The sequence below is a fragment of the Trachemys scripta genome, chromosome 8, assembly GCF_013100865.1.
Source record: "Trachemys scripta elegans isolate TJP31775 chromosome 8, CAS_Tse_1.0, whole genome shotgun sequence".
NCBI lineage: Eukaryota > Metazoa > Chordata > Testudines > Emydidae > Trachemys > Trachemys scripta.
Window position 1 is genome coordinate 14,439,318 of NC_048305.1, and position 24,135 is coordinate 14,463,452.

The following is a 24,135-nucleotide window of genomic DNA, read 5'->3' on the forward strand; positions in this document are numbered from 1 at the left end:
AAGCTCAAAAGCTTGTTTTTCTCATCCACAGAAGGTCCAGTAAAAGATATGACCTCACCTACCTTTTCTATTTAAATAAATGGCATTTACATGAACAAACATAATCATGGGAGTCAGCGGTCTCAGTTATACTCACAGTCCTGCAGCCAGCTTCCTATAGAACGTAACAAAACCCATATTTTAGCTGAACGTTGTCCACTCGTCTCCAACCATACAAAAATCATGAGCCAGACTGAAAAAATTATGAGATTGTCTTAAAAAGCCACGAGATTTTAAACAATAAATGCTTTGTTCACTTTGTGAGTATTGGGCCTTTAGGGTTTAAATTTTCAAGCTTTTCTCTGCAAAAAGACTGATATTCCCACATGACTCAAGGAGCTGGGACTTTAAGGAAAAACAACTATTGCAAGGCTTGGGATAAAATTGCCAGAGTTGGTAACACAGCTTTGTTGTGCCTCAGTTTCCCTGTGAGTAAAATTACTTAGAATATTTTCCTACCCCACTAGGCTATTGTGAGACTTAATTCATGACAAGCAATATCTTGTACCCACTGAAATCAGTAACACAACTTCCAGTGGTGAGCAGGATTGGGCCCAAATGTTTGCAAAGCCATTTGAGAGTTGAAGAAAAGAGGTGCTAAAGAGTGGCCCAATGTTATTTGGTGTTTGGGCTGGCAGTCTCTCTGCCCGCCACATTGTGGCCATAGTTGGCTGGAGCAGAACAGTTTTCTGCACCCCGCCATCCCAAAGCACTGCCCACTGTGTCCGTATCACTGAGCCCAGGTCTGGCAGGCAGATAATTCTGGGTTCTGTCCAATATCACCGCCTTGCTTTACAATCATTGGGTTACTGCCAGTCCCCTGCTGTAGGCAAGTGGCTCTGAGGGAGCTTGTGGGAGCCCTAAAAACATCATCCGTGCACTCTAGGTGGCACTGCTCACCCACACCCACAGTGTGACCTGATGTCCTCCAAGACATGGAAGAATGTGTGGCCATGAGTGTTACAGATCCCAAAGGCCAGGCCTGGGTGCGTGCAGGAGGCCTGAGAAAAAGCTATGATCTTTGGGAAAATCACTTTTCAACCCTAGCAGCCGTTTACATTTCTTAGGCTATGTTGGCAAGGAGAAGGGCCAATAACTTACTTTTGGAAAAGCGCGAAATATGAGATTAGCCATGGGACTCCTAGGCATAGACGCTCTATTCCATTCTAGGCTGGCAGGGCAAATGCATGATTAGCTGGCAGTAACAGCAGGATTCGATTGTGCCTTTGGGTCTTTTGACAGTGCACAACAGTACGTACCAAAGAACCTCATTATTAGGAAGAAGCGAGTAGAAAGTGCTGGAGTTGAAGCTCGTAAATGACTGTTGTCTCCTCCCCTTCTTTCATCCTCTCATGATGAGACGTAACTAGAACAGTGGAGCCTTGCTTTTATAAGATTTTAAAAGGGCAACACTATTTAAAAAGATTTTTTGAAGAACTGCCCCCTGCCCTCCCACATGGAGTTTATTATAATGCCAACCTCTGGTAACATGGCAGCACAGTGTTGTCAGAGTCTGGAATTTTCATCAAAACTGATGAAAGATACCAACCAAAAGGTCAGCAAGCTGGAGAATTCAGATCTTGATTCTAGGCCAACGCCATCCTTTTTTCTCTCCTACTTTACACCTGGTTCTGTTCTCCTAGTGATTTTTACATGAGGCTGGTGAATCCCTGACAAGTTTTGCAGCCACAGAATCAGGCCAGGAGCATTGATTGTTAAGTTACTGAGGTTCATTTTGTAAAGGATTAAAAATGAAATACTCTCTTCTGTCAGCATAAAACGCATAGGTAATTAAAAATTAAACATTTTAAAATCTGAATGTATTTTTCTTAATTTAAGCGTCTTTTGCATTTCATTCAGCTTGGATGATGGAAATAGACTAATCCCTTTCACTTTGGGGTAAATTATTTCACTTCTGGGTTCTGGTGCACTAGGGAAATGTTATTGTATTGGGGAGTCTCAGTACTAGAGATTCCGTTTAAGAGGTTTAGTTTTATTGTTGTTTTTTAAATGATGCAAATTTTTAAAATTCGTATCAGGGTTCTTCAAATCTTCCTTTCCCCCCTTTTTAAAAACAAAAAAGAAGAAATATACATTTTGGGTTCAAGACTAGTGTACACGATCTTTAAAGGCAGGATCTTCATAGTCTTCGAGAACCTGGTAGTTCACATGAAGGACTGGGGATATGGAAAATTTTCCTGCCAGAAGCAGTATTTTTTCTTTATGATGATTGGCCTCACACTGTGCCTCTAATAAGAAGTGTTTCCTGCTGGGAATCTGACAGGATTTGTAAAGAAACATAACAGTTGCCTCAATGGGTGCCCCTCAACCATGAAAGATGAGCCCTAACCACAAAGCATAGACAAGAATGTTTAGTTAAAGTTAGTAGCTGCCTCGCTGAGGAACATAAATTATTGTGGGGCTTTGTGCCTGCAGAAACAGAGGGAAAGGACCTAGCATTCTGGTGAGAGTTTCGAAGATCCTGCCTTGTTTTAAAATCTCTCTCTCTATCCCCACTCTGTCAAAGTTATCCCAGTTCCCTAGCTTAGGAACAGGAGCAGCTTCAGGCGTAGGGTGATATTTTAAAAGCTGGCAAATGAATATATGAATAGCTCAAATACAGCGTCTCTCAGTGCTGTGAGGTCTGACCTTGTGCGCGATTGTGTCAGTCCATGCTCAACAGAAAATCTCAGCAAATGAGTTCTGCTTGAGTCCAGCCAAGTGCACTGGAGGCCTCTTGGGTTTAACAGTCTCAGTGGGTTGCTTGGGCAGTCAGTCACGCATAGAGCGAGGGGCTGTCTTATTCCAAGTCTTCTGAAAACATTAACACTGTGTTTTACTCGTGGGGGGCTGGGAGGGTCTTTGGTTTTCATGATCTTAGTTGATTGTAAAATCATGAGCAAGATCATGCTTTGGCTCAGTGTCAATGGCTAAGATTTTGTCACTGTGCAAAGACAGAGAAATGATTAAAAGACCCTCCCAAAAAAAACACCCTGACTTTGGGAGGGAGACAGTTTTTTGGGCCCTTTGCTCACCTCTTAATTCTATAACTGAATAGCCTCCTCTACATTAACTGCAAACGGTTTCTATAAGGATGAAAGTACAGTCATGCTGGTAACTGGTGGAGCTGAAATGCACTGATCTGTCTTTCTGTGTTGAAAGCAAAGCAAGTTGTCCTACCTGTTACGTCCTTATTTTAAAAGGGAAGAGGAGGTGCTTCTCTCATCCCCAAATCATTTGGGAAAATGAATTCTAAGCAAAAAGAAAGGGATGCACCACTGAGTAATGCAAGTCAGAAATATACTTTGTGAATCTGTTTGTAACAATAGGGACAAGTTCAATAAACAGCCTGGAAGAATGATACCCTGGTTGATTTAAAATGCTAAGAATTAACTTTTATATACACAGAATTTTTTTAAGCTGTAGTAGGCACTTTAGGGCAGAATCAAAGCTATTAACGCTCCAAAGTAGCTGTGTGGTGAGTACTTACTCCTGTTCAGCACAGCTCGTAAGCACGTGCTAAAGTCCCATGGAGGTCAGTGAAATTTAAGCATGTGCCTAAAATTAAGCATATGCTTAAAGTTCTTTGCTGAATGGGGGCTTGGATGAGCATATTCAAAATTGCAGCTGTGATCTGGTGGGCGACGGGATTCTGGAAAACCTCGCAGTTAGTCGTGTATGTTGTTAAGTTTTATAGTTTTTGGCAATATGTACACGTATCTGTGTGAGTGAGTGTATACATTATATATAAACACTCATTATATGTATACTCTCTCTCTCTGTCTCTCTCTCTCTGTGTATATATGTATACACACACACTCATATGCTCATATATGAGAGAGAGTGCCAGTCACTATGCATAAAGCTTTCATTGCTTCCTTTTAGTTTGGCTGGTCTCTGATTTAAAACAAAACTTAATGCCAAGAAAAAAGTCGGCTTCTAACATGCTGTTTTACTTTTGTTTTAGGCTCACGAAAGTCTTCCTGACTCACGACAGATGTAATAAAACAAATAAATCTCCTAAGAAGAAAAATGCACTTAACTGTGTTATTGTTTGGTTTCTTTCTTTTTTTGGTTTGCCCTGTGCTCCAAAAGGTTTTAATCTTCTTCTCTTTGACTGGTCATAGATATAAAAAACAATACATCTAATCTTACTCAGATAGAACGCACTCCCTCTGTTCTGCTCTCTTATGATTTCACCAGTTTGCTTTTCTCTCCCCATCTCTGCCTCTTAGCTCCCAAAAAAGTCTGTCAAACAAATTCAGCCCTGGTCTGTTTAGATTGATGGGGTCTGTTTAGATCATTGAGGATGTACGAGTAGATGGTGATGTGGTAATTAATGGTTATATTACAGCCATTTCATTGCTACCATTCTGAGCAGTTAGTTACTAACCCTGCTGGCTTCATTATGATGCACAATGGATTTATGTGAGACCTATCAGTGTTCTGTGAACTTAAATGCTGAACTTGCTAAAGTCTGATTGGTCCCACCATTTCCTTTGTTACGCAAATTGCAAGATGAGTTTTCTGTTGCAATATATATATCATGTTTTCTCAGGCAGAATCATCACATCAGTCCTCTAAAATAGAGGTCAACTTTTAATCTGTGTCTTTTCAAAACTCTTGGCAGGTGAAAAACTCGACCGACTCGCTGGCCCAAGAAACATCAAATCTCCAGTATCAAAACTTGGTGGTGCCATGTCTGGATTGCAGATGCTTCCTGAGTGCACCAGATGTGGAAATGGGATCGTGTAAGTACATAATCTCTCCACAGCATTAGAGGTCAATAACACCATGCAATGGAACAAGACAATTAACTATTCACAAGACCTCTATTGTGGTATTCATCTAATAGAAGTGGCTCTATTAATATTTACAGCAGAGTCCTCCAAATCTTCATATTTTTTGCCAGCCAGACCTGTACACAAGATATAAAATTGGAATAAGGTGACATTCCCCATTACAGTTTGGGTTGCCTTTTCAAGATGCAAAGAAATATGACCAGTACAGTGATGTGTCAATGATTTCTAATGAAGCATATGATTTTACCATGCTTATTGTAATAAACTGGCCTAATGCATGTGAATGGCCCCAGACATTATTACAGCCCTTTATTATCCCACAGCAAACCGAGTTCTCATTTGGCTCAAGTGGAAGAGGCCAGTGTTTTTTCATGCTGAAGTTGCTCTGTTCAGTCCTAGTAGATGACTGCAGAGTCTGTAGGGCTTTGTCTGCTTGACTAGCCTGCGTGGTAGGGGGCTTGGGGGGAGGAGGGGGGTTGAGAAAGCACTGTTGCAATGTTGTATGCAGAATACGTCATTTAGAGTGAGTCCAAGTGGGGCTTTCTGACAACATGGTAAAAGTTCCTGTGCACTGTCCGTGTTCATGTTTCCATCCTTGCTATCACGGGAGGAGCGCAGTGGTGGGAGATCTCCCACAGATGGCTCGTGTAGACATTCGCATGTGAAAGGGCTAATGCTTTAGCCTAAGGGGATGGCTCCCTGCTCTCACAGACAGGTCTCCTTGCCATCATCCTGGCTGAATGTAGATACTCCAGACCAGTGGTTCTCAACCTGCAGCCCATGGGCTTGCAGCCCACAATGGTAAACAGGTTGAGAACCGTTGTTCCAGACCCAGCGTCATGCCAAGGCATGGGATAAGGAATTCAGACTGTTAGGCAACAACCCACAAGAGTAGGAAAGAGCTTACCATGTACATTCCCTTCAAGGTCCAATCCTAGAAGGTGCCAAGTGTCTCTGGGGAAGTGTTGGGTGTACAGAACACGAGGGAGACATGAACCCTAAACAGACAGACAAAAGTCAACAAGGCGGGGGAGGCAATATCTTTATTACAGAAGCTTACTAACATAAGTTGGTCCAGTAAAAGATATTACCTCACCCACCTGGGCCCTTGAGGGGCGGAGGTGGAGGGACAGCCTAATGCTGATAGGCTTTGAGAAAGAAATAGGTTTTCAAGGAAGAATGTAAAGAAGTAGCGGATGCAGAAGTGCCACACTGGGATGGGAAGGGTGTCCAAGGCAAAAGTGACCATGTGGGAGGTGCTGTGGATACAGGCATGGAAGAAGGAAGCAAAGAGGACCACCAGGTTGAGAGGTGTGGGTGGTGCAAAAAAGGAGCTGGGGGGACCATGATGGAGAGGAGAGTTGAGCAGCACCTTGAAGCTGAGGAGAACTCGATGCAGAAGGCAGTGAGGAGCCAGTCCAGGGCTTCAGGCACTGACGTTAACAGGGATTTTCCTACTGACATCAGTGGGAGACCTTGAAGGAGAGATTGAGATGATAGGAGCAATTGCTGAGGGAGAGAATTTTCACCGTGGGATTTTAGATGGCCAGCAGGGGGAGCAAAGGGGGTGTTAGAGACCGAGGCAGAAGAGGTTGCAGGGGTCAAATGATATCTTCAAAATGCCACTAAATGCCATTTACGTTCATGTTTCTTTGCTATGCTGGGCAGTGGAACAAACTGCTCCAGAGTGCGCTCGCTGTTGCTTTTGACATCAGCTTGGTGTGTAATCTGTCTTCTCTCCTACGCTCAACAGAGGGACCATTGTCAAAGCTCGGGACAAGCTCTACCACCCAGAATGTTTCATGTGCAATGACTGTGGCCTAAACCTGAAGCAGAGGGGATATTTCTTCATCGAGGAGCAGCTGTACTGCGAAACGCACGCAAAGGAAAGGGTTAAGCCCCCCGAAGGATATGATGTTGTTGCTGTTTATCCAAACGCAAAAGTCGAACTTGTCTAAGTGCATACTCTATTCCTGGAGAGGTCAAAAGGCAACTCGCCCACCCACACGCACGCCGCTAGTTTTAAAATATGTCTGTAATCAACTCCGATTACTAGCGTCTCAGTAAAATGCCTATTCAGAGATAAAGCGGTTTACCCTAGGGATCTCCAGGGGATGGTGTTGAAAGCATATGAACAGATTTTTTCCTTCCTTTTGACGCTCTGCTTTTGGGTTGTTATGCTGAGGGGGTTTAAATAAGTTCTGCCATGGCCTTGTCCAAGTTCTGTGTAAATACTGATTAATGTTCTACTATGTTTCATATAAAACCAGTATTCTTTTTTTTCTTTTCATTTTAAAATGTAAGGAAAACATTTTAAAAGCTCAAAGGAAATAAGGCACTTTAACAAGAGAAACTAACTTTTATTGCATTGCTTTAGATCCATACCTTTCAGTAACACATTGAGACCATGTGGAAGCTATGTTCCTGCAATGCAGCACGGTGGTGGGGTGGAGAGAGTTTCAGACAAGATCTGATATTAAGCAGAAATGACTGTCCTGGGCAAAAATGATCTTTTTAAAAAGCAGCCACAGTGAAATTCACTAGTTACATGACATGGCATTGACCTGATCTGCAGACCTGATCCAGGTTTCAATCAAAAAGGATTGTGCACCTACATTCTGCTATAACAGCGGTTCTCAAACTTTTGTACTGGTGACCCCTTTCACATAGCAAGCCTCTGAGTGCGACCCTCCTTATAAATTAAAAACATTTTTTAATCTATTTAACACCATTATAAATACTGGAGGCAAAGCAAGGCTTAGGGTGGAGGCTGACAGCTTTCAACCCCCCATGTAATAACCTCATGACCTCCGAGGGATCCCAACCCCCAGTTTGAGAACCCCTGTGCTATAAGGTTTGCTTTTGTGTTTCCTTATAGTTCCTGGAATTCTCTAGTTATCTAGTGCTTAGGACCCCGAAATAGTACTGGGGCTGCCTGGGTGATTCCTGAACTGGTCTTCAGCTCCTAAGTTTGACTGCCTTGTTCTTCCCCCAGCAAAAGGTATCTTTGTTTTTGTTCATCATAGGTCTGATCCAACTTTTGCTGTTTTCAGTGGCCCCTAGAATTGTACAGCAGCTCTTAAAACTACCTGCCATCCTGGCTCTCTGTAATTTCACAGCTGTGGAACTAATAGCAAAATCCATCAAGAACTTAGCAAGTTACATCAGAACTGGTAAATGCAGCTACTCTTCCTGGTCTAGAGTGAGTGGGATCAGATTCGGGCCCACTGCTGCTCAGCGCAAACCTGAGCCATTAACAAGGTTTGGTTTCCCTTTTGTTTGGGGGAAATGTTTGGTTTTGTCGGCAGAGATGTTTTGTTCTGGTGTTTGGAGGATTTTCTTTTCCTTGGGCATCCTGCTGGAACGGCATCTGATATCCAGTATTGGCTGAACGTTGGGCCGTTTTGTAAGCTGTGAGCTGAGATTTGGCTGCTTGATTGCCACTCCTGCTAATGGAAGCCATGTGGCCAATTTCCCCCATGCACTGCTTTGGAAACCTTACCCCTGCATTACCAGCACATTAAAAATCAGAAGCCTGGAAACATTTTTCTTTTAGAAAGGTCATGTGTGCTGCTGCTGATCTCTCCCATTGGAAGAGGCAGTAGGATGCAGTTGCCACAATAACCACCATACACTAGGCAGCTCATGAGATTAGTCCACCCTTCTGAATTGAATTTGCACTTCAGAGAGCGGTAGAATGCATTCCACTGAAAACTGGTGGACTGTAGTTTCCCCCAACTCCCTTTGGGATCAGTGGGGGTTGGAGACACTCAGACACTGGAATATCTGACCTTTGAACCATAGACGTGGTTTAAGAACAGAACGGAAAACAAATCACCTTTTTTCTGTGTCAGAAAGCCGAACGTTGAACTGCGTGTTGCCAGGGTTACCGTATCCTGGTTATAGTTCTGGTCTTTTTCTTAGCAGTTAAAGAGCATCAACAGTAACTCTTGAGAAACACAAGACCTCCCCACGGCATTCCACGCGGCTCCTAGTAAAACATTCAGTGCAAACGTTCAGTTCCGTTCCGGGCAGATCATAGGTTTTGATCACTCCCCAGAAAAGAATGTGTTGTGGTTTGAATTGGACAGTCCAGGACAGCATTATTGATCAATATCAAAAAGAGTTACTATCTGATGGGGGGGGGGGGGTGCTATTTCTGCCTTGGAGCAGTAGCCCCTTTCCCCTACTCCAGCCCCTTAGTGCCAGGGTCAGCTTCAGCTTTTTTGCCGCCCCAAGCGGCGAAGTGGAAAAAAAAAAAAAAAAGATCAAGCCGTTTGGCGGCATTTCGGCGGCAGCTCAAAGAGGAAGAGAGGGACTGAGGGACTTGCCGCCAAAGACCCGGGCGTGCTGCCCCTTTCCATTGGCCACCCCAAGCACCTGCTGCCGTCGCTGGTGCCTGGAGCCGGCCATGCTTAGTGCAGAGAATTGTGAGGAAAGCAAAACATGGCATTCTGATACACAGCTGCCTCTTCTGGGCAGGCACAAAAGAGTATAGATGGGGCAACTGGCCTGCCCCTCTTTCTCCTGTCGGTTTTCCCTCAAAGGGGTCTGAGAAATGGGGTCTCAGAAGAAGGTCAGAAAAAAAGATCTGTTGGCTAGTGCTAGGCATAGAAATCACCTGTAGAAATCATCCTTCCTATGGCTGTTACATCACACGGTGACACAGAGAGGCTGTGAGGGTTTGAGGGTCTTTATTCTGTTTGAAGCCATGATGGATCACAGAAGGGAGGTAGAAATGGGACACATGGTTAACCGTGTATTGGTGAAACCGGTTGCTGGCATAGCGCTGGTATTCAAGGTTTCCTAGTGCTGAATGTGCTGTAGTATTGGCAGGCTGCATGAGAAGCCAGGGTCAGGAAATCCTGAGTCCAGGTGCCACTTAACAGCAGCGCAGACAAGTTTGGCTGCTACTGTTCATGTATGTCTAACTCATTTGCAGGAATTCTTCTGGTGGCAGGGTGAGGGCATTTCTCTGTGTGAGAGAGTGAGGGTCATTCCAGCTGACAGCAGCATGTCCATTCTCGCTTTTGTTTCATGCACTCGGGGATCAGTGATTTACAGCGGTGCTAGAGGAAATGAGACCCTAATAGCATGGCTTCAAGCTTGACATTTTGATAAATAAGAGCTGGCTCTTTTTTTTTTTTTTTTTTTTTTTTTTCCCTCTTCTTCAGAGTTATGCAGTTTAATCCTGAGCAACAATGCACCTTCCATGCCCGGCCTGAACTTCCCCCAAACAAAAGTCACCCATCCCGCAGAATGGAGCAGTAGTTTTATAATGTGGTTTAGACAGTAGCTTGTTTTCGCTTGTGATCTGTTCAGGATTTGAACCCAGTGTTTGTCCCAAGAGACAGAAGGCCATGGCACTGATGCAGTGTGTTTCTCCTGGTAATGGAAAAAACCCTTCCCCCTTTACTATCCTGTGCTCACCGTCAAAACCTGCATCAGGTCTGTAAATCCATCCACATCCTGGTTTGCAACTCCCTTCAGTGAGGAGCGGGTTTAATGATTACGGTCCAGGTAACATAAGGGGGTTCTGTCGCATGGATAGCTAAGTATGGGTCTCCTCTTACATATGCTTAGTCTTTCTTAAGGGATGGGACCATATGAACATTAATACTTTGGACAACTGTAAATGATTAGCTGTACTGCTAAACTCCTAATCAAGTATAAAATACTATTGCACTGTGTTTGCCCGCCACTACCGGAAGCGTATTACATTGCAATTGTCATTCACATTCATTTGTACTTAGTTTATTAACCTCGGCCCGGCTTACTGGGCCCGGCGTAATTGGTTATAATAGGTTTTGTGAAGTGGGCGCCTGCCTTACCTGGTTTTGGGGTTGTGTTCGGGTATTTACGTGCTGATGTATCATCGCTGACAATTGGTCTCTTTGCACTTCCTCTATAAATGCTGCTTGTGGCTTATTTCCTCTAGCTTTATTGCTCCACTTAAAAGTTTAAATCTGTTAGTCTTTAAGGTGCCACCAGACTCCTTGTTGTTTATGTAGATACAGACTAACACGGCTACCCGCTGATACTTAAAAGTTCATGTTCATTTTCTCATGTGCCCTTTAGCTAATTGTCTGTTTAATGAGAAATCATGGTAATCCAGGATTAGGAGTCAAGAGATATGGGGTGTGCTGCCAGTCGTGCCTGGGGCAAGTCACTTAACCCTGCTCTCTGCCTCGGTTTCCCTATGTGTAAAATGAGTGTAAGACTTCTTCATATGGTAGTTGTGAAGCTGAGTTCATGTTGTCAAGCACCTTGACATACTCAGATGGAAGGTATCTTTTTAATCATGAAATATCTTTTTAATCAAACACCAAGATTTAAGATTGTAAAGTCGTTTTCCCCTATTGTAAGTGCCCTCTCTCAGAAAGCCATTGCGTAATATGAGGTACGGGACACAAGCATGTGTGCCCATTGGATTTGCTTGACTCGAAACAGATACTTTACATCCTTCTGGTTCCCACAGAGAAATAAATAGTCAAACATCCTCTTCAGGCCTTTACCCATTTTCTCATTATTCAAATATTTGTGGCAACAAAGAATGATAGTTAATGCCTGATAGGCACGTGTAATAATAATCATATGGGGACCTGGCAATAAGTCGGAAGCGTAGTGACATAGAGCAGAACATGGAAGTTTCTGAACAAACAGGATTGAGTGCAGAGTTGACTGGGCAGGAGGAAGTGTACTATGAGACTGGCCTACCCAGCTTTCCAAATGTATTGTTATGAGAACGACGTATTTGTCAGGTTGGGCCATCTACCACTTTCCAGCACCTCTGTCTCCTGTTCAGCTCCATTTCTAAGACGGTTTTTCACACTGCAGGTGTCCAGCATACTCTTCAGATGTGTTGTAACACTAACATGAGGCACCACCTTAGACATTCATAAATTGCTTCATTACCCTTGCGTTTGAATGTATAAATCAAGCAAACCATTCACTTAGGCATACTCAGTGGTCTCGTTTAGCTGTTATATAAATAACTGCTGGCAAGTTCTGACCTTAGGGATTCAAACTTACCTCTCTTTTCATTTGCAAATAAGTTCCCACAAATCAAAATTTCCATACACTTGTCTCATGGCCACTCTTTCTTATGAGTAATCAACTCATTTGCTCCCCTGAGTAGCTTAAAAATGGAGCCACCTCACACGATAATATCCTGTGGTAAATTAGTTCCTGGACTGATTCCATTTCGCTTACATTATTTGCCTCGTAACAAATGACTAAAACCAGACTGCTGTTCTACCTGCCGTACCAGGCTAGTGACAAGAATGAACCTTGTAAATACCGTAAGTGTCTGTTAACTCTATTATTTAACTCTGTAAAGCATTTGGGGGAGAGCGTTTGTATGAAATACAAAATAAAGTTGTACTGTCAGTTTCCTGTCTCACATTCTTTACAGTTGTGTTGATGGTTTATCGAGCAATGAAGCTCCCTGTTGTCCCATTAGGGCATGCAACGCGTGTGCATATTGTTCCCACAGTGTCCAAACGCAGGTGGATACAGGGTATGCCATTATATAAACAGAAGGTACATGTTCTCGTTGCAGATTTCCTTTGGGAAATGTTATTGATTTATTGTGTTTGCAGTATTGTTGTAGTCGTGTTGCTCCCACGATATTAGAGAGACAAGGGGGGGCGAGGTAATATCTTTTACTGGACCAGCTGCTGTTGGTGGAAGTTTCAAGCTCCACAGAGCTCTTCTTCAGGCCAGAGTTAAAGAAGAGCTCGGTGTAGCTTGAAAGCTTGTATCTTCCACCAACAAAAGTTGGTCCAGTAAAAGATATTACCTCATCCACCTTGTCTTGGTTATTGATTTATGGCCATATTATTTCCTAAAGGTTACAGTATTTTTGTGGCATGGAAGCAAAGAGCCTCACTTACGCAGTGGGATTAATGCTGTTTGAATTTGTATGCACATAGTTTTTATTCTTTATGCAGAAGAGCTATCATTGCTTTATGCTTGCACGTCCATCATCTCTGCAAAAGGAATGGACAGTGTGTAGTCGGATTAACAATGCTGATTGTGCCTCTATTGCTAACTCATTCTTGTGTTGAAGAGGACTATGCACCTGAGTCTGTATGTAAGCATCTAAGTAACTTTACTCACAGGTTTACTCTCATTGCATTTAATGGGATTAATTGACTGAGTGAAGTTACTCATAGAATCATAGAAGTGTAGAACTGGAAGGGGCCTCATTAGCTCATCTAGTCCAGGCCCCTGCCCTGAAGGCAGGACTATGTAGCAACTAAACCATTTTCCTCACAGGTGTTTGTCTAACCTGTTTTTTAAAATCTCCAATGACGGAGATTCCACAAGCTCCCTAGGCAATTTGTTCCAGTGCTTCACTACCCTGACAGTCAGTTTTTTCCTAATGTCCAACCTAAACCTCCCTTGCTGCAATTTAAGCCCTTTGCCTCTTGTCCTATTCTAGAGGTTAACGAGAACAATTTTTCACCCTCCTCCTTGTAACAACCTTTTATGTACTTCAAAACTCTTATCAAGTCCCCCCCTCGGTCCTCTCTTTTCCAAACTAAACAAACCCAGTTTTTTCAATCTTTCCTTTATAGGTCATGTTTTCTAGACCTTTAATCATGTTTGTTGCTCTGGACTTTCTCCAGTTTGACCACATCTTTCCTGAAATGTGGCGTCCAGAACTGGACTCATGTAAGCATTGGCAGGATCCACCCCAAGAGAAGCGTCCTGCAATGCCAAATGGAACAGATCAGAATTGCAATGAAGTTTTCGCTTACTTAACTGTTAACTCTGTGAGATCCCCTTCCCCAGCTCTAACATAGGCTGGCTGCCCACAGCCCAACGTGGCCATAGGGGCATCCCAGCCATTCCCCCCTTATCCCAAAAAGAATCATGCATGGGGGTCTCAGAGAGGAGCGGTGCAGGAGATATTCTAGTGGAGCCAGGGATCCTCAGAGAGCCAGGTTTACTGCCTAAAGAGCTGCTTTTTGCTGCCAGAGCAACTCAGAGCCGTCAGAGTCAGGTCCAGGATATAACTCTAGATTACTGCTGGCAGAGCGGTGCTGGGGCAGGCGTCACTACTAAAGAATTTGGTCAGAGATCCTTTTCTTCAAGAGATGGTGGCTCTGTTATTTTGACCATTGAGTTTCTCATCTGTAAAAACATCCTGGATGGATATGAAGAGAGTTGCCCACAATGAGGTTTAATGTGCACAATACCAAACCCCTTTCACTGAGGCCAGAACACAAACTCAGAAGGTTTTGTAAGGTCCTGTCTCATCTCCCTGTGATTCAGCCTCGCTCAAAAATCTGTTTATTTTGTTTACAGCTGTAGATATTTTAGTACAGGATCCGGATGGAGGGTTTCACTTGTGAGGACACAATATGAAGTAAGAAATGTGCAGATGCTGTCTGGGTTATGGCTGATCGTAGCATTCTCTGCCCTTTACTACTGGGCTTTGAAAAGGGCAAATCTGTTTAAATGTAAAGATAAATCAATCCAAAAGATTTTATCTCCAATTCCAGGTGCACTCACAAGAGTCTTGGTATCCAGGTTCACCTTCCCAGGCTCTGAAGTGCAGTAGGATATACACGTACAAGTAGAGAATGAATGCCAGGAGTATCTGATACTCCATCCTCCAGTGCCTGGATGAGGCCCATCACCGTAGTCATTGCTGGAATGGATACTGAGTCTCTCAGTAGCTCTGATAATCTGGAGGTGGACAAAGAAATAGCTGAGAACTACCATGTATCATTGTGGACCCAAAATCCTTCTCCGAATGATCTGGCATGAGGGCTACTTTGCTCTAACCTGCAAAATCACTACAGATTGAAACTGAGCAGTGACTGTCCCAAGATGGCTCCTCTCTTATGCAGACATATGCGGGTTTGAGGTATATCTTGATTCTTTGCTTTCGCCTTTTCTCCAGCCTCCATTACAATTTTGATCCAATGCCCCTGGGCCTTTTGGTACAAAACTATAATTTTTCCTTTGGCCAGAGCTCATGTCTTGCCCCTGCCCACATTAACTCCTACAAAAGGCGAATGGAAGCAGTCAACAGCTGCAGCCAAGCAGAGGGACAGATGTGAACATGTTCTGGTCCTCACAGGCTGAGTACAGAGGGTCACTTTGGCTGCGGCTATCTACTATAAATGTGTTTTCTCCTTTCAGTCTACAAGCTGGTCTTAAGACCCAGCAAAGTGATCGTCTGACAGCTGTTAGGAGCCCAGTGCAGAATGTGTTCGTGGTCTCAGCCCAGATCCCATAAAACCACTGCCAAAGTTGGCACCATGTAGGTCTTAGCAAGGAGGCCAAGAACTGAATGGGCATAAAGACCAAACGGTCCTCAGCGCTGCACGTACTTGCTCCAGAACAAAGTTGAGGCACACGAGCAGGGCGGGGTGGATGGCAGTGTTCCATATATCTATTAAATGAACCATCAGGAAAAGGGAGTTATTTGTGTATGAAACAGAAAGCACTGGATTCCATTTTATATTTGACAGTAAATAGGATGAGCAGAGGAAAAGCATCAAGCAGAAATATAGGGACCTCCAGACATTGGCACACATTCAATCTTGGGTTCAAATCCAGTGGCAGGCAGGCTTAACTAACAAGGGCACAGATCCAGATACTTTATCACCTGCTCAAAACAGTGCAAATCATAAGATTAAGGAAGATTTGGCATGCTCGGTAGCTAACATAGCGAAGGACATTTTCTGGAAAATCTTGCTTGGGAAGAATTTCTGAATGTACGTGTAAGACAAAGGAGAAAAAAAAAACCCAAACTATGAGTCAATATAAAAGTGAAGCAATATTTTACAAATGTCCTTCTTTTATTCTTCACTCCTAGTTCACCAGCTTCAATCCCGCCCAGATCGTTAGTTACGGAAAGTTGTTACTTGTTGCTGACTTGGGTGACTAATGTGAAATTAATTTGGCCACAGTTCAGCTCCTGCTGGACAGATGTCTTCAGCATAAAAGCCACTACCACCAACGGTATCAGTTGTAATCGGGAGCCTGAGCAGCAGAGCCTAAGGACCGAATGGGCCATAAATTGAAATAACTTCTCGTAGTTGGAAGTTGTACCTCCCTTCCCTTAGTGAGGTGCATTGACAAGCCAATGTGGGGGAACCTCCAGCAGCTCCCCCTGTCCCGTATCTGCCCTGTGGATAGTGGGGTTTGATCTTCATGGCTGTCAAACTAGCGCCTTGTAGGAGCACTCAACTGAATAATCATTGGGCACAAAATAAGTGCAGAGGGACTAGGAAGAAACCTCCAAACATTTCCAACTGTGACCTAAATGAAGCCTGTAAAGTGCTCCAAGCTTCTAGGTTTAGGCTGTGACTTGTACTGGATTTATCAGTTGGTTTCAAAAGCTCAAAGGAAACACACACCCACTAATTCTCCAAAAGCTTAGGACCAAGAACTCCCTTTCTGAACACAGACCATTAAACGTTACTAAGCAGCCAGATGCGAAATGGCAGAACATAGGTGGGTTTGCCAGCTTCCGCCTCCCCCATCCCCAAACAAAATGTAGGTGGGGAAGCAGAACCCTTTCCTAATCCAATCACTGATGGGTAATACAAACAAATGTTACCTTTACATATTTTTAAACTTGTTTGGACCTAATGAGCTGCTTGACGATAATGAGTCCACATCCCATCCCAGCCGGTAATTGTTATCTGGACTTTATCATCTCATTACAATCCAAGTTGAGTCTGTATGATTGGCCTGTTGCTGCTTTTCACCATACCATAATTTATTGCCTAGGCCTGCTCCGAGCTGGAGATCTTAGCCCACAGAGGGGTTCAGCTTGCCTTTTACTAGCACACTGGGAACTGACATGCTATTGTTTTGCTTCGTTATGCTTTTAAAAAAGAAACTGGTGCATCTAATGTGTTTTTGAAGGGGATCAGATGCACTTGGCAAACTGTTGCTACTGCTGCAACTTCCACAGCAGTTTCTTTGCCTGTGAGACTCTCTTCAGTCTTCCCAGAACTCCAAGGTAAGTTACATAATGCTGCTTTTCCTCCTCTTCCCTCCCTTCCCCAGCTAGACCCTAATACAAGATTAAATTATTGCAGCAGGTTTTCCCTGATAGGAGGAGCTTTTCATAAAAGGGACTGACTTTCTCAGAAGTCCCTTACTGTTTTAAGCTTGACCCTAGTGCAGTGTCAGCTTCTCTCCCAGCCAAGTCCTGTTTGCTGTTTACTTCTGGGATCATTTCTGTCTTGGGGGAAATGGGCTGATTTCCTAGGCAGGGCAAGGACACTGAAGGGAAACAACATGTTCAAGGCCAGATTCTGTGCTGTGTTTTCAGAGAGAAGCCATGCAGAGCCCTCGGCACAGAGAGACGGGGGACAAAGACCGCTTTATGCTACCCAGTTTCTGGATAGCTTCGGGGGCAAAACGCCCCTGCTGCATGGTACAGCAGCTCCAGGGTCTGCAAGGCAGACCCTGACATTCAAAAGTCAGGAAAATTAACAGCTAAGGATCCTTGCATCATTCTTTGGTCCCTCGCCTCGCAGCCAGGGCCGGTGCAAGGAAGTTTTGCGCCCTAAGCGAAACTTCCACCTTGCGCCCCCCCAACCAGCCCTGTGGCAGCTCCCCTCCGCCCCGAAGCATCCCCCCTGTGGCAGCTCGCCCCCCCCCCCAGGGAGCCGTGTGGGAGCTCCCCACCCCAGCTCACCTCTGCTTTGCCTCCTCCCCGAGCACGCCACCCCCGCTCTAATTCTCCTCCCCTCCCAGGCTTGCGGCGCCAAACAGCTGATTGGCGCCGCAAGCCTGGGAGGTGGGAGAAGTGGAGCAGCCGCTATGCTGGGAGACACAGTCTGAGCCGTACGTGTCAGCGCGCCACCGGCAGCCCAGCCCAGGAACCCTGTTTAAAAAAAAAAAAATTGGGGGCACCGCTTTTTGGTGCCCCCAAATCTTGGCGCCCTAGGCAACCGCCTAGTTTACCTTAACAGTAGCACCGGCCCTGCTCGCAGCTGGGTGGCGCAGACCTGTTAGAGCCACAAATCCTGGGTACAAGCAGATGTGAGAGCCTGATTTTCAGAAGTGTTGCGCACCTGCTGCTCTAATCAAATTTCGTAAGAGCTCCTGGTGCTCTGCACATCTGAAAAATCAAGTCCCATTGGGTCTCCTCTCCTGTGTAACTTCTTGGGCCTGATTCCTGTTCCTGCTCTGGTTTCTTTGTGCACCCTTACACAGTCATGGAGTAGGATGGGGAATGGCTAGTGTATTTTGAGCCTTGGCAATTCTAGGCTGCAGAGCAACCCCTTGGCTGCTCTAATTTACACTGCTTGCCCCTGAAGCGGCCTAGATTCTCAAGGCACTTCCCTCCCATGTCTGGATTTCATCTCTGCTGTGTCTCCTGAGAGGCACAGAACCGAATAGGTCCCATCGACTTCCATAGATCTAGCAGCATAAGAAAGTAGAGAATCGAGCCCCGAGTGTTGGATTCCACATCTAATTTCTGTGCTCCGGCTGAAGTAGAAACTGGGTAGTTGCGCATGGTAGTAAAGGTTTACTTTGCTTTTTCATGGTGGTAAAGAGCAAACGATATTAGTGAAAAGGCCAAGTGCTGTTGACTGGCTTCTATTTGGTCTCAATATTTCTCGTCCCAGAGCATGAGCAAAACAAGCATCTGCGCCTACAAAAACAATCTGCAAGATGGGTGGCCTGCGAACTAACCTAGCATCCGTCGCTGCAAACGGAGGCATGTTTGCTCTCTCCTTCCTGTCTCCGTCTGTTCTTTTTTTAATATTTTACAGAGGGCCCTTATTTATTAGGCCCTAGTCCTGCCGAAACTTGAACAACATTACAGATGTGAATAGGCCTGTTGAGTGTGTGGGTTGGGGGTTTGGGGTTGTTGTTTTTTGGGGGCGGTTTTTTGCATCACTTTGCAATTCTGCTGTTTCACAGACGTGGCCAGCACAGTGGGGGTGGTTCCACTTTGCTCCAAACAAAATCTGCCGGCACATTGTGTAAGGGCAAACTCACTCCCTTCTTGAGGCCAGGATTTATTAACAAGACGACTAATAATAACCCTCTGAATTCCCATCTTGGCTATTATTAGGATTCCTCTTGTGGGACCTCTCGGACCCAGACTTTTGTCCCCCTGCCCATCTCTGTATGTCTAGGAGCAACGGATGAGTTATATCTGCCACGGTGTATCAGAAAGAATCACTTCCCAGGCTTCTGATGTCAGACAGGATGGGCCACTACAGCCCTGCCATCTTGTGCCAGGACCCAATCCTGTTCCCAGTGAAGTTCACATTAAAACTCCCAGTGACTTCCTGTGATTTTAGTTTAGGTCCCTCTATTTGCATTCTGCTGCTTTGACGTACATTTAGGCTGAGGTTTTTCAAAGCAGCCTAGAGGATTTACACGCAACGCTGACAATTGTGCCACTAAATCACCCAGACAGTGTTGAAAATCTCAGCCTCCATTGCCGTTTTTTTTTTTCCTTCTGCTTCCTGTTATGCCATGAATATTTGTTGTGGTATCCCAGGTTGACTCTGTTTGCTGCTAAATTTCAACGGCTCCTTTAGCTGTGTACTGGACACACTAAATCTCAAGGTTCCTGATCTCCAGAGAATGCCAATAAAATCAGAGAATTGATTTTTTTTCCCCAGTAAACAGCTTTTACATTTACCTGTTTCACTCCATTAGCCAGAAAGAGGATGGAATGGTCCATCTGAACTGGTTAGTTTGCTCTGTTGAGTTACAGTACATAGAAGCTCTGATTACTGTGACATAATCGGCATACGATCTGCAGATGTTGCTGGTTTTCCTGGAGAATATTTTCCTTAAACCACATCTGTAAAAATGCTTCTCATAAAGCATGAAGTCACTCTTTTTTTCAGTCACTGGAACACATCATATATCCCAAGCTGAACTGCTATGATCACATGTTCTAAATTTAAGCCTGGAAAGCCAGCGCTACACAAAGAGGATTTTACTACTCTGTTCGGTACTTCCCAATCTGCCAGTGCCCATTCTGGAAGCCATCATAGAAATAGAAGACCACAAGGCTGAAAAAGGAACTGCAGGAAGTAGAGTATATAAAATTAATAGTTGAGGGGTTTTGGAGATTATGCCCCTTCCACCTGTTGCACAAAAGCGGGAAAGGGTCACTGTCCCCATTTCCACTGGGTTGTTTTGTTTTTTAAGGCCAGAAGGGATAACATGCCGGTTTGTAATGTGGGCTGTAGACTTTCACCACCGACCCTGGAGTTTCAGATTTGTACAGATGGGCAAATTGAGGCACAGAGTAGTTAAGGCAAAATGTCAAACTTGCCTCAATTGAGAGGTGCCCTCTTTGAGACACCTGGTTTTGCGGATATGCTGAGCACCCACATCTTCAACTGAAATCAGTGGGCCAGGCGGGTGCTCAGCAACTGTGAAAATCAGGGCCTGGGTGTTTCAGGCCTGGTCTACACTAGGGGGGGGATTGATCTAAGATACGCAACTTCCGCTACGAGAATAGCGTAGCTGAAGTCGACATATCTTAGATTGAATTAAAATTACTTACTTTGCGTCCGCGCGGTGTGGCGCAGTTCCCCCATCAACTTTGCTTCCACCTCTCGCCGAGCTGAAGTTCAGCAGTCGACGGGAGAGCGATCGGGGATTGATTTATCACGTCTACACTACACGCGATAAATCGATCCCCGATCCGGCAGGTAGTGTAGACGTATCGTCAGGCTGGGCCCACTAAAACGGAGGCAGCTAAAATTAAGGGGTACTCTTAAAAATGTTGGTGTCAGTATCTTGTCCACAAAGCAAGGCAGAGGCAGGAACAGAACCCAGTTCTCCTGACCTTCGTGTCCAACTGCCATTACTGGGCCATGAAGTATATGTAACTTACAAACACCCAGACGTGGATACTGACTAAGAAATATGTGTACCTAGGCTAGTTTTTGTTTTACCCATCGCATTACCATTTTAGGGCCAGAATCTCTAACTGGATCCTCCTGGTGTCCAGAGACTTTCATCCACATCGAGCCCTGCTGACCTAGCCCTGTCCAGCTATAGTGCTGCAAAATGCCTCATTGCAGACAAGCCTTGAGCAAATCTCTAGGTGGCAGCTGTGACTGTCTGCAGGTTGCTTTGCTTGAAGCCTTTTGCTGAAGGAAAAAGAAAAATCTGGACTTCAGCAGATATTCCCCTACAACAGTTCCTGCTTTCAAGTAGTTCTCTAGTACAGTGGGAGGGGTTGCATGGGCTTATGGCTGGCATTGACAGGGATAACAATTATCTATTGTGTGGAATGCATTACACCTAATAATGGAAGTTCTTACCACTTAAAGGCTTGCCGGATTGTTCCCATGAGATTATTGCTTGGAATAATTGTCCCTTTTCTCAAATACAGTTCAGTGCTCAACTAACATGCAGGGGCAAATTCTATCCTCAGTTCTGCCGGTACTGCTCCAGCAAAGTCAATAGCTTTTCCAGGGCATAAAAGAGCACAATTTGCCCCTTGGAGTTTAGGAATGTGGTGGTCATTCTGCAATGTAAGGTGACTAGTGGTGGTCTCCAGAGCACACAGAAAAGAGGAAAGAATGGCCTCAGATTGCATAAACCCAGGAGGAGGAACCTTAAGGCCTTGATTCTCCACTAAGCCTGAGCACAAGGATGCTTCAGGGAAGCGGTTGTGCTCCCTGATCCTTGGTCACATGGCTCCCGCTGATGTTAGAGCAGCAGAGGGGCTGTTCTAACTACCACTGGCATAAGGGCCGTATGCCAGCAGTGGATCAGGCATAGAGGGGTTGCACTTCACCATGTCTGCTCCCACCCCTCCCAGAATGCCCCTAATCCGCTCCCTCACGGGTGGCGGGGGGTGGGGAGGGAAGCAGCTGGTGTAGAAGATGGCTGTGTTGCCTCTGCTAGCGTCCCCCTCCCAGTGACCAATTCCCCTCCCAAGCAAAATTCCCTACCAGCTTTGTACTGTGCCTTGGTTAACCAGAGAAGCCGACCCTGAGACTTCGCCACATTATTAGTTGTAGTGTGAAAGCCGCCGAGAGCCCCAGTCCTGGATCAGGGTGCCATTGTGCTAGGCGTTCTACAGACGAGAGGACGGCCCCTGCTCCAGATTGCTTACGTTCTAAGGATAAGACCACAGACGGCAGGTGCTTTTAGAAAGCCGACTTCAGACTCCAGGCGGTTGGATGTGCTGTCTCCCAATAGATAATGGCTTTTGCTGTATTTCATGTGTGGGGAAATTGTTCCCCGCCCTCCATTTTCTTATCTTGGACTCAAATAATAGCACGAAGAGTGACAGAAATGTCTGCCTCTCCCTTTTAGCAGACCTCCTGTTTTGTAAGATGAACGTCAACGCCGCCTTCTAATTGCTTACATGCCGACACTTGAAAATCAGCTTGTCCAAAACACAGCCCCTCCCTCCCCCAGCTTCAATCACTCACCTTTGCTTTCATCGGCGCTTCAGGATTGGGTCCTTAGCATAAACTTCCAATAGCAGTTGGTCTGGCACCCACTGGCTCTGATGGGGGGGAGGCCGCTCCATCCCTGTATGCCACGGGTATAAGAAAAAGTACATTTAAAAGGAAACCATGTAAAAAGCTACCTGCTGGTTTCTCTGACTGGTAAACTCCAGATGGTTCAGCCCAGATATAAACAGGTTCTTTATGGGATATTTTTTAACCCTTTGGCTTCTGGGTTCAGCTGAATCCTTAGCATTAAAGAGGACTGTGGAACGTTGTTTGAAGTGCTCCCTACCGGTTCATTGGCACTTCTGTAAGGAGATACCAGATACACTGAGCAGTGCTAGAAGTAGACTTCACTTAGGCATGGGCTAATGATATAACGTTCATAAGACTTGGCTTAGAGGTGTAATCAAGCTGAAATCTCATGAGGAGTTAAGGGCAGAAATGTCACAAACCCAGCCGTTCTTATGGGCTTTTTGGTGTATTTTCCCCTTTCAGTTTAGATCCTACCCAGGTCTAAAACTGTAGTGGTGGATTCAGCCCTGATGATTCATATCTGCTGAGATTGTACAGGGGTTTGGATGTGATATTCCTGTTATGATACATTGGCTAACCCTGGCTATGAATCTTAAGCAGCAGTGGGGTAGGAAATGTTTGACCCCTCTAGGTTTAGGGGAAATCCCTTGCAGCTTTTGCCTGTCTGCTGATTTGTTGCTGCTATTAGTCATGTTTACAGTGGATATTGCTTCCACTAACACTTAATAAATGATTATTTCTATTACAACAGCACCGAGAGGCCCCAGCCTAGCTGGTGCTGTATGTGCCCATAACAGAGAGTTCGTGTCCCAAAGCTTGCAATCTAACTAGACAAAACTTGGGAGAAAGGAGAGAGCATTATTATTATTATTCCATTTTACAGATGAGGCGCTGAAGCCCAGAGAGATTCTGAAGGTCTCCCAGGCTGTGTGTATCAGCACCAGGCATCGAGCCCAGATCTGCTTAGTCCCAGTTCAGTACCATGATCACAAGGGCATCCTTCCCCCCTGAGGAATTATCCATAAATTGTCTCTTTAAATGACCCTGCTTGAATTTTCCAATGATAAAAATACAAGCGGGGTGTCTGCCAAGTCGGGTTAAAAAGCATGAGGAATCTCTCACCCCTACAGCAAGCCCCAGGCATTGGGTAAAGTCACCCCAACTTTTGCTTGTCCCTGGTCCTTCATTCTGTGACTTTCTATTCCAATTTAGAAGGCTCACATTGAAAGCGGACAGACGCCCTTCTGGTACGAAGGAGAATTTTATGTTGGTGATGTTCGATAGGGCTGATTATTTTTGCATTAGCTAATGCTTTGAAGACTCCTTCGAGCTTCAGAGTTCAACTCGGTCAGGACTGGAAACGGCTGCCTGCAATTATTGCACTGATTTTAACGGGAGCCAGTTCCTTGTCACAGCCCTAGATCTGCTTGGAAGCAAGATGTGAAAAATTAAGAGCTTTGCAGCTGTATACATTGGACGCAGGGAGCTCATGCAAAGGGATGTCGGGAGCACTAAATTGTAAAGTCAAATTTACCCATGTACGATTTGTCCTTTGCAGTCACCTAGTTCTAATTGATGTCAGATTCCATTTCATCAGCAGGCCAACACTGCTTCTGCTGAGCTGTGAAAGCCATTGCATGAGCAGTGAATGCAGACTGCTGGATACGTGTACCTTTTCTGGAAAGGACTGTTTTATGGCAATTAGCCTGCAATTATCATTTCCTCTCAATTGCGATTTTCTTGCGTTATGTAGGTCAGGGGTGGCTCCAGAGCTGCGTGCAGCTCTTCAGAGGTTAATATGTGGCTCCTTGCATAGGCGCTGACTC

General features: G+C 44.9%; 1 protein-coding gene across 1 annotated transcript in view; it reads left to right on the plus strand.

Annotated features, from left to right (window-relative positions):
- PDLIM4 (PDZ and LIM domain 4) overlaps positions 1-9,090 on the plus strand; it is a 98,288-nt gene extending 89,198 nt beyond the window's left edge. The window contains exons 6-7 of the mRNA XM_034778270.1: positions 4,670-4,790; positions 6,595-9,090. Of these exons, the coding sequence (XP_034634161.1) occupies positions 4,670-4,790; positions 6,595-6,799 (326 nt within the window). The 3' untranslated portion in view covers positions 6,800-9,090. The remainder of the gene's footprint in view (positions 1-4,669; positions 4,791-6,594) is intronic.
- The last annotated feature ends 15,045 nt before the right edge of the window (positions 9,091-24,135 follow it).